Here is a 10,996-nt window from a genome sequence, read left to right as displayed (position 1 = left end):
TTTTACTTTAAAATCGCAGTAAAATAATATTGTGATCAAGTCGCTTTCATATTCTTGTGTTTTTAAATAGAATATTTTATGATTTTTGTAGAAACTATGTTTGAAAATGCTATTGTTGTCAACGGATAAAAAAAAAGATGTTGTCTGATGCAGGAAAAATGGTTCCCACTGTTTTTGACCAATGAATTTGCATGCAATTTTAATAAACTGCGGTCGATTCTGAAAAATAAACAAGGATTTGTCATAATCGTATTGATTCAGAGCAAAAGAATCAAGTGAACCGTTTTGGTAGATTACAAAGAACCGACTCAAAAGAGCGATCTGCTCGCAGACGGTGCACCACGTATAATTGCAAGCAAGATTTAACAATATATACAGACTCAGAACAATAGCATTATCAACCAGATAAGATATTCGTACGCCAGATGTTAACTAGAAAAAATAAAAATAAAAAAAATAAGAAATAAAATGGGCCTAGGACAATAATGGGCATAATTTTGTTTTCAAAGATAAAAAGTTCAGATTTAATCTAAAATCTAAATTGATATAAGTTACAGCAAAGCAAAGATTGAAATATAATTTTTACATTCAGAATACACACACACACAAATTCCAAAGAGGATTTGGATGTTAACTTCAGCCTAATTAGCAATCTCTCAAGTCCTTGCTTTGCCAGTTTCTGAATAGCAATGAAGCCAAACACACATACATTTATTATTTTATTATTGTAACAGCAATATCTCGACATAAAAACGTAGGAAACCATGGGATACAAAAGCCAGCTTCAATATTTCTATTAAAATTGACAATGATGTGAATAAACACCAGAAGTCATAAGAATCTAATGTCATAAATGAAGGGCTTCTCATTTCTCAGTCATTCTGGTAATTTACCATACAACACAGAGTATTTTAGGTACGCAGCAGAGAGAAAGAGAAAGATATTAAAAACTGCTATTGCCAAACAATAGGATAATTCAGAGCATTGATCCAATCTCCCAATGTGCCCATTTAAATTATTCCTTACAGTACAATTGTTATACTGCAATGAGACTAAAAAAATAAAACAAACAGTATTGGTCCACAGCTCCATCATTATTTAATGCTGAAAGAGTGCTTACAGGAGCAGTAGTGTGTAACTAAGTGCCCATGAAACAGCTTCTCTGCATCTGCTACATTACAGGAATGATTAGATGCTGTTTAGTGGTACTTCTGGGTGCTGTATTCATCCTATCCAGGTCTTTGAAGTCTATATTCCGTCTCAGTTCATGTCCTGATCACCCACACTCTGACGCAGGTACTCCTCATAGAGATTTTTCTGCATAAACATACAAGGGAGTCATTAGTTGAGTTCATCATCACTGTAGCTGTTCTTAGATGAGTCAACACAACACAAATGCACACTATACCTTTTTGGTCTTCACTACCTCCTGGACATACTCCAGTTTTTGCTGAAGCTGTCTCTTTTGTTTCCCAGAGAGTGTTGGTTTGGTCCTAAAAGTGGAATATAGAGAAAAACAAGAGATGTTTAGCAAAATGCTGAAGCTGGTCTTTTCCACACAGTGAAAGAATATGGCATAAAGGGGCAAAAATTAAAGGCAGCGGCTATTTGCACTAACTATAAATAGCGATAGATGCTATTTACATTAAGTGCAAATAGCATATTTTTTAGCGATAGATGCTATATACACTATGTGAAAATAGCAAGATTTTCTGTTATTTATACTACTTATTGCAAACAGTGGCAATTATCTGCACCTCAGTATTGTAGTACATTATAAAACTGTATGCAATAACATATTGAGTGTAAATTATAGTTTTAATTCAAATTATTAAATGGATGCCACCTTATTGGGACAATAAAGCCCTCCCTACACCTACCCAATAATCTTATTTTCTACTTTTTGATTATTTCCTTCATTTTTACTTAAAATAAATGCCTTTCTGATGCAATATGAGATTTGAAAAGAGAGAAAAAAAAGATCGGGAAAAGGCGGGCTCGAACTCGGGTCGATCGCGTCAAAAAGCATGCATCTTACCATCTACGCCACTGAAACTGATGTTGATTTAGCGTCTTTTTTTAGTGTTGACTAACTTAATCACACGGTAGTGGGTGGAGTTAGTGTAAATAGCCTTTGCCAATAAGACGGGCTATTTGCACTTAGTGTAAATAGACACTCTGAAAATTAAATCACTAATCTTCCCCTCTGCTGCAGGTAAGTGAATAAACAAATAAATAGTCCATAAAATTTGTCCAAAAATATTCACTAACCTTCCTTTCTGCTGTAGGTAATTAAATAAATAGCTAAGAGGAAAATTGATATTGTTTTCCCTTCACAGAATGCACTAATCTTCCCCTCTGCTGCAAGAAATAAGGAAAGCCGTAAAATAAAAATAGCTAGGAGTAAATTATATATTTTTTGAAATTCACAAAATCATTCACTAATCCTGCCTTCTGCTACATTTCTAAAAAAACAAATCTAGAAATAATATCATAAATAGTCTGTAGCACTTTTAAATTCATATAATAGCTCGGAGGAAGGCTGATTCCCCCCCCACCCCACAAAATTCACTAATTTTTCCCTCTACTGCAGGTCTAAGATTAATAAGTGTTTTTTTTTTTTTTACTTTTAGACCTTAAATGTGAACATTATAGTAAATATCTCCTTTAGTGCTTAGCAGAAAAAGACAAACTTTAGAATGATGTGGAGTAAATGACCATTTTTACAACCACTACGCATGTAAAGTTTACAAAACAGTTTTTTCACCTGAAAGAAAAGCGAGCAAGGAGGATAAAGACGAAGGACAACAGCACCAGTCCAGCACAACTGTACAGCTGCACCTCTGCTGGCAAGGTTTCAAACGCCTTCACTGCAGGAACCTGAACACATAAACCCACACTTACATCAGTATCTACAGTGAATCCCCCCCCCCAAACACACGTTTGTTTCTGTGAATTGTGAGGACTTTCCATAGACTTCTATTACTTTTATACTGACCAAACAATATTTTCTATCCCCTAACTCTACCCCTTACAGAAAACCTGTTTGCACTGCTACACTTTCAGATAAACATCATTTACTATTTTTAATAAAAAAAAATTTCTCTAGTGGGGACCGCAGGCCGTTCCCCACAATGTCAATAAATTCAGGTTTTACTATCCTTGTGGGGACATTCGGTCCTCACAATGTAGCATAAACAAGTACACACACACACACACACACACACACACAAATGCATATACATACTAACCACATATAGTGTGAGTGCCTCTATGCCACTATTACCCAGCACGAGCACCAGCACATCTTTGGAGAGGCTGCCAAGCACCAGGGTCACGAGCAGCAGCAGGGGCACAGTGAAACCCAGCATGCCCAACAAACAGCCCTTAAAACGTGACCGACGGTTCTCTATACTGCACTGCCTATAGAGAGTTTATCACACAATGGCAACTGTAATATTAGTCAATCTAATAAACATTGGCGTTTACCTATACAATATGTATGAATACAATATAAGGATGTATTACCTGTCATTATCAAGTGTCTGGGTGATGGCCTCGGTGATGAGGTTGCAGTCCTTCTCCAGTGAGTTAAGCGTGTTCTGCACAGTCTGATTAATGGTCTTCTCTATAGTCCGACAAACCTCCTCAATCTGATTGACACATCGACTGGGCTGATGGTGGAGACAGTGAGGAAAAACACCTCAGTAATCGTTACTTACTAAGCAAGAAAGCTGTCAGAGTTATAGTGAGGGACTGAAAGATTGCGGTGGCACCTTATTAGGGTTGGGAACATAGATGGTGGGCATGTCAAAGCCACACTTGTTGAGTCCTGGACGCTTGCAAAGCTCCTGTACAATCTGCATCATAACTCTCTGAAATAACCAAAAACAAAGCAATTTGACATATCGTTAAACAGTCAAACAAAGACCATTTGCCTTTAAAGATCTTGTCCTTTTCAGTCCCTTGAAACATCCACATACACTACTGTTAAAAAGCTTGGAGTCAGTTTAATACTGACAATTAATACTTTTTTATTGCTTAAATTAACACTTAAGCAAGGACACAATGAATTGACAATGTTACAAAAGATTTCCATTTAAAATCTACTGCACAAAAATATGAATCAGCAAATTAATCACAGGAATACATTGTTTTTTATATATATTAATATTTTATATACTATTTAACATTTGAAAAATGTTATTATAAATTGTAATAATATTTCACAGTATTATTGATCAAACAAATGCTTCTCTGAATGGTAGTGTATATGATTATGTTCAGAGTAGTTATACATTTTATTTTGCATGTATAAGAGCATCTTACTTGTCGATCAGACTCTCCTCCAGCCTCATCCGCTTTACTGAGATAAAAACGTAGGCGGTCCCCTTGCTTCTCATTCAGATTCTCTACAATGTTGAGAGTGCGCTTACATAAAGCCTGTCCCATTGGGTCAAAGAAGACCAGGATCAGATCACAGAGCTCCCCTGGTGTAAATAGGCAGAACCACAATATAGACACTTATTAGGATCATAAACAGACATTCATAATAGTTATTTACCCTTAAAATCAATATTATAACAATGCCAACGATGGAACATTCAAATAACTTCAACACACACCAAGCCACAGAATAGCTTGATCCACGTCAAAGGGGTACTTCATATCTCCATCCACCAGACCAGGAGTGTCAACAAAGGTCACCAAGCTGAAACGTTTCTGTCGTGAAGTACAAATCTCAGTGCCGAGGTATTCTGACACCCCTGAAATTGAGAGAAAGTTCAATTTTAGACACAGCTTCCATAAGCCTGTAGTTCTTTTTAGTGCGATTCTTCAACAAACCTTTAAACTCCTGCAGTGGTTTGAAATGGGGATAGAGATGGAGCGTTGCATTTCCCTAAAACCAAGGCAACAGTTGTTATACAAGACGGTTATATCAATGATGCTAATTTCATGCCCAAACTAGGGCTGTACGATATATCGTTTCAACATTGATATCGCAATGTGCGCATCCACGATAGTCACGTCGCAGGATGTGCGATGTTTAGTATAGGCTACTGATCGTTATATTTATACTGATTGTTTTCTTTGCTCACACACAGACACCGTGTCTGCACCGGACGCGACAGAGACCGAAACAAAGAGACCGTTGCAAATCATTTGAACTTCAGTACGTCATAAATAGAACGAGGAATCAGTTTATGTCACAATGCATGTATCTGCAAGTATCCTTGTAAATACAGTTGCTTATGGCTTAGGTGAAGGTAAACAATTGAGAAAGAAAATGGATGTGTATAACAGTTTATTGGTTCACAGCAGTTAAATGTTCCTGCTTTCTGTGTCAAATGTTAATCAAACAAAACATTTTGTTTTTTTGTTAGGACAAAATCACTTTTTTAGCTTTAACATTTATTGGATTTAATTTATACAGTGAAGACTGTGCAGTTATTTTACATTTGATTAATCAATTTCTGTATCTGAATACTGTTAGACTTACCTTAAAAATATAAAGCACTGTTTATTTCATTTGTATCTTTGTTCTGTTATATTTATCTATGCTTGTAATTTGTTTATTTCCTATTGTTTTTTTTCCGAAATAGAGCTATTCAAGTCATCTGGTGATTTTTTTAAAATTTATTTTAATATTATTTATTTTTATATTTTGTTTTTCTGCAATATATATATATATATATAGCAGAAAAACAAAATATCGCAATGTGAGTTTTTTCCAATATCGTGCAGCCCTAGCCCAAACCATGTCACAAAACTTTCATGCAATATTCATGGGGTCAAATTTACCGTGAGCGATTCTCTCTTTCGCCCACTAGTAACAAAGCTGAAGCCCTGAGTCTCTATAGCGACCCCCGTTCTTTGAATATGCTCCTCCACATACCTGCAAAGCAATAAATGCATGGCATACAGTTTGAACTCTAATGATTCTCACGGTCTAGCACAAAAAGCAATGTGAGTGCATGGTTGTAGTGTATGTTTTCATGTCTGTATATTACCAATTGACAAAGCTGCTCTTTCCAGCTGAGTGGTTCCCCATCAACATCACAGTTATTTTTTTCCTGGGAGGCAGCAAGGTCACCCCAACAGTCTGAGCGATTGTTATTAGTCCTACAGTGCAAAGGAATGAGTGATTAGACAAACTAGACAGAAAAGAAAGTCAGTATTTCAGTGGGTGAGTAAGTGACAGAACATTTGTATGTGTATGTGTGTGTGTGTGTGTGTACTATCCACCCCCTGAGTGACAATCACAGCAAAAGTGGTACAATTTAAACTTGACGCACTAGAAACAAAACTTTAATATGTTGTATTGCTTGGAGTACACAGTAACGAATTAAACGGTAAATGTAAAGATTGGAGTTATAAAAGCAAACAGGTGAAATGTCTTTCGCCCTCTGAAGTGCACACTTGACATACCAACCGGCATTTTAGCTCACCGGCTACCGTTAGCACCTCCGATCCACGCCTAGAGACAGCTCTAATACCTTACTAAACCAGGTAAATCAATGAGAATGTAGCTTCTAAAGGGACCGGTTTCTTACCGCTATCCGGATCGATGTATATCTGGTGGCAGTCCCGTAAGATGCGCTCGTCGCAGGACACATTGGCAGATACTGAGTCGGCATTTGCAGCACTCCTGCTTTTGATTTTCCCGGACATCGTGATGCGAAATTACGGGCTGTAACAAAGCAGCTTGTGTTTTATCACCTACAAAGTCAAATCCACCGGTAAAATAGTATGAAAAGAATGACATAAAACAGAAAATTACTTACATCCTAAATGAAGTTCAAATCAACCCGGTCTGCTGGGTAACGCTGGCCACGTCACCGATGTGCGCAAAGAATGCTGGGAGTTGTAGTCTTTATCCGTTTCACAGGACAGAAAAACTGCCTCGTTTCCGCCTAGTGCATTTATAAACCACGTCGTCTGTAGAGCATTATATAACCATTCATCATGTCACAGTTGTGCCCTTTGCACTCGTGAAAAGCACCGTTAATTAATTTGATAATTTTTCCTCGCGCTCTTTAACTAATACATTATATTAATCCTTGCTCGTGTGTGTATGTGACATAAAATGTGTCGATATGAGCGTAAAATACGAATAATAAGTTCCATTATATAACAAGTCCATCATATTTAAGATCACTGAGCATTGAAAATGCTCATATTTTCCATGTTTATTCTTGTACAGTGTACATTCTATTGTAGTACATGTAATTTGTTTAATGTATCATTTATGAATAGAATAGTGTACTTTAACATTGAAGTACACTGCTTACTAACCAAATTTCAGTGAAAATAAAAGAAAACACACAACAGTTTTCATTTACCCCATACTTTAATGTAAAGAATTCAGGTTAATGTAATACACTTTAATGGTTTAGCATTCAAAGAAATACCTTGCTACACAATCATAAACACATTTACATGTCTGCTCTAACATGATCAGATCAATGTCTCTGTACATGCTGCTCAATGTTAAACTATACTTATTACATTTCTCATAGACAAAAAACAAGACAAAACAGAGAGAAATTAATATCCCAATTACATCATATAAGCTGTAATTGAAGCATCTTAAGAATGTCAGTCAACTGTGGACATCTCTACAGCAACAAGCCTGCTGTTCGTTCATTCGCTCGCGCACGCGCACGTTCATCTGCTGGGATTCCTCAGTGACTTGGTAAAGTAAAAGATGAATTCAACCAAAATGACTGAATTTGGAGGCATGAATCATCCTTTATGCAAATTCTCTCACATATACACGTATTGCACATTATCCACTCTAAGCCCCATACACACACACACACACACACACACACACACACACTAAAGTAATTTCACTCGCACAACCTCGTTCACAAAGACCTCGCTCTTTAAAGTAAAAATGAATTGAATAAAAAGACATTGGATCTTGGCATTTTGATCATACCATGTCCAAACCTCATAAATTGCACTTAATTTGGAGAATTTGAGGGCTTATGTCAAAATCCCCAAAATAAAAAAATTCTTTGAAACTGGATTTAAGTAGTTGATCATTTTAGCACGGTTTCTTTCAAGCATGCCTCACACACACACACACACACACACACACACACACACCTCCAAATACATATAAAAAGGCACAAACACACAAAAACCAATCACCCAAGACTCCCCCCTTTAAAAAACTGGTGCATTGGGATACAAGTGTGGAAAAAGGTGCTCACAATAGTAAATGTAAATCATAGCTGGATATATATATAAAAAAAGAAAGCATCTCATGACGTTCTTGGAGAAGCTGCAAGGGGTGACAAAGTTAAAGCAAAGGCTGAATGCTTCAGTCCCAGCCATTATCCTTAATCATGTGAGATAATTCAATAATAAACTTCCCCTCCTTATACTTCTGACTTAACTCAAATGCCTGCTCCTGTAGAGGAAAGGAGAAGGGGGGGGGGGAGAGATTATGATCAGACTGCAGGGTAACGATATAAATAAAGATATTTTGGCAAAAAAGTGTGTCCTACTACATTTCTTATTGAAGCGAAGCATGCTTACATATTTCCAGCCCAGTGTGGTGTGGCAATTCTCGCAGTAAATATCAGCCACAGCATGAAGACCGGTCAGCAGCAGCCTTTCTTCTGCTGGGCCACAACCCACATTCACCCTGAAATCACAAAATGACAGTTAAACCAACTATTTCTTCCATCACAGTGCGATTCAAGCGCTGAGATTTTTCTCCCAGAAGTGAAACTCACACAGAATTGAACAGGTAGGCACGTCCTTGACTGCCTTGAAATGACTGCAAATAGACAGACACGTGAGTCTTTAATGCACACAGCACTGCAATTCACAAATGTAGCTGTAAATGTGCCACAAAAGTCACACAAGAGGAACTCACCTTAGAAATTAGGTCATCATGGTTGGCCAGGTGTGCACGGCAGTGGACGCAGCTGTAGCGGCGGTGACAGGAGTCCAGATAGGCCTGGAAAGTTTTGGCCTTTGTCTGCTTCACCATGTCTTTGAAGAACACACAATCAAAAATGGTGTCAGATCATATCTGCAAGGATAACAAATTGTGCTGTCCCTTCGCATGTCCAAATATGACCATGAAAACTTGAGGAAAGGCTACAAAGCAGCTTTGACAGCCAAAACAGCTCCTAGAGGGGTTGCCAAATGCGTAGTCAGAAAGCATGGCATTGACATCAACAGCAATTAATGTTGAGATTTTCAAAGCGAACTAAATGCTTTGAGATTTCATGCATGCTGGACGTGACATTTATGGCAGTCTTTTCCTTTGTGCACTTGAAAAACATTTTCACATCACTGCAAATATTGTATCCCGTTTCAGAGATATAGCAGGAAAAAAGGAAACATCCACATGACCTACTTTGCTTGGCTGCCCACACTGTAGTTACCCCATATATGGCATGCCAGGCACGAGGGTAAACAGGGGTGAGAGGTAATGAATAACTATGGCATGCTGTAATAAATACAGCTTTAGATATAATACTGGGTTATACAATCCTGTAATAGTTACAACAGTTCCACAGACACGCTCACGATTCTAGTTTCAGTTCATATGGACTTACAGCGTTACAGCACGGCCCACAATGCAGCTGCAAAATCGAGAACGAATCGTTCATACGAGTCGGGTGCGTTCAACGATTCAGTTGAACCGGTGTGCAAAATCGATTCGTGATGAGCCGAGAATGATAGTAAAATAATTTGGAGTCGTGAGGATTTGACTGATGGGGCATAATCAGACATATAAATAGCAGAATAACAAAATGGTACAAATAAAAATTTAGTGGAAACTAATTTACTTCACTATATGCTGATTTATTCAAAAGTACTTTGAGCCAAACTTTTAGGCCAATATGTATTTTAGTATTATTTAAAAGCTAAATTAAATTATTCTTAGGTTTTTGAATTACGGTTACGGTTCTACAATAATCTGCAACAAACTGAATCGGGGCACACGAAGTTACAATTATAACATCCTATATAAGCCAAATAAATGAATAAACAAATTGCAAACAAAATATCGGGATGTCAGGGACCAGGGGGATAACGTCACAGCTTAAAATGACCGCCAAATCGTTTTTGAAATGAACTGTGCGAAGGAACCGATTCGCGGAATTGAATCATTTCCCCCTTCACTAATAGAAAATAGCACTAACGAACGCGGCTACTTGCATGTATGCCAGTCACCTTCATTCACGTTTCGAAATAAAACCCTCTACATATACAAGTAACAATTTCACCATAGTGTAAAGGCTATAAAACCATGCATAGAGCCGTTTCACATCAGAATTGCTTCTAGCCTCCTCGCTCCATTTGACATGGTACGTAACAATGAAAATGGACTCACTCACCTAAATATAAAGGATTTCTTCAAGGCAAACGCTGCTCACAGTATTGTCGCCAGAAGAGAAGCGTGCTCAACTCGACGGCATGAAGCCTGAGCGTCCACGAATCAAACGCACTCAACCAAACAAACCTGCGGCGCGCTGCGCTTTTCCTACAACTCCCTCCTTTGTGTCCCTCCTGTCTCTGTCGACCTGCTCTAATGCCCAAACCGTGCGATATCAACAGAAAGCTTCGCAATTCCCAAAACTCACGCAAGCCACCGTGCTCAATATGTCGCCGCCGAATATAATCCGCATATTTGTTTACTGCAATTTCTGAGGAAGTTTCTTATATGTCATGTGGCGCAAAACAAACCGTAGCTGACCAATCAGAATCCAGACAGCGACGTCTGGAATATAGGTCAGCCAATCAGAGGCGCTCTTCCCGTGCGTTCGAAGTCACCTGAACCTTACCGTCGCGTTAACTTTTCAGCGAGCAAAAACAACAAAAACCCTCGTGTTTTGGTTATCTTCGTCTTATCGCTTCTTTAGAAGTGGCGATTTTGTGCCCTCTGGTTGTTTGCATGATAATTAAATCACGTAGATGTTTTGCAAATGCTTAACTGTATAGTGAAAGCCGCCGTGGTTCTGTA

At 38.0% G+C, this 10,996-nt stretch overlaps 2 protein-coding genes across 2 annotated transcripts; both read right to left on the bottom strand.

Moving 5' to 3' along the window:
* Positions 1-706: 706 nt before the first annotated feature.
* On the bottom strand, positions 707-6,933 carry si:ch211-11k18.4 (uncharacterized). The gene is made up of 13 exons (XM_058769090.1): positions 6,786-6,933; positions 6,555-6,691; positions 6,012-6,123; positions 5,803-5,896; positions 4,846-4,900; positions 4,626-4,766; positions 4,330-4,490; positions 3,777-3,875; positions 3,529-3,674; positions 3,252-3,423; positions 2,768-2,880; positions 1,409-1,493; positions 707-1,317 (listed from the first exon to the last, which is right to left on the bottom strand). Exons 2-13 carry the CDS (start codon positions 6,670-6,672, stop codon positions 1,261-1,263), a joined length of 1,353 nt encoding a protein of 450 aa, XP_058625073.1. The 5' UTR covers positions 6,673-6,691; positions 6,786-6,933; the 3' UTR covers positions 707-1,260.
* Positions 6,934-7,314: 381 nt separating this feature from the next.
* ypel3 (yippee-like 3) lies at positions 7,315-10,698 on the bottom strand. Its single transcript, XM_058769093.1, has 5 exons — positions 10,371-10,698; positions 8,894-9,012; positions 8,751-8,794; positions 8,551-8,659; positions 7,315-8,422 (listed from the first exon to the last, which is right to left on the bottom strand). Exons 2-5 carry the CDS (start codon positions 9,008-9,010, stop codon positions 8,333-8,335), a joined length of 360 nt encoding a protein of 119 aa, XP_058625076.1. The 5' UTR covers positions 9,011-9,012; positions 10,371-10,698; the 3' UTR covers positions 7,315-8,332.
* Between the last annotated feature and the right edge of the window lie 298 nt (positions 10,699-10,996).

The sequence above is a fragment of the Onychostoma macrolepis genome, chromosome 03 (assembly GCF_012432095.1).
Source record: "Onychostoma macrolepis isolate SWU-2019 chromosome 03, ASM1243209v1, whole genome shotgun sequence".
Taxonomy (NCBI): domain Eukaryota; kingdom Metazoa; phylum Chordata; class Actinopteri; order Cypriniformes; family Cyprinidae; genus Onychostoma; species Onychostoma macrolepis.
This window is presented reverse-complemented; position numbering and strand designations above follow the sequence as displayed.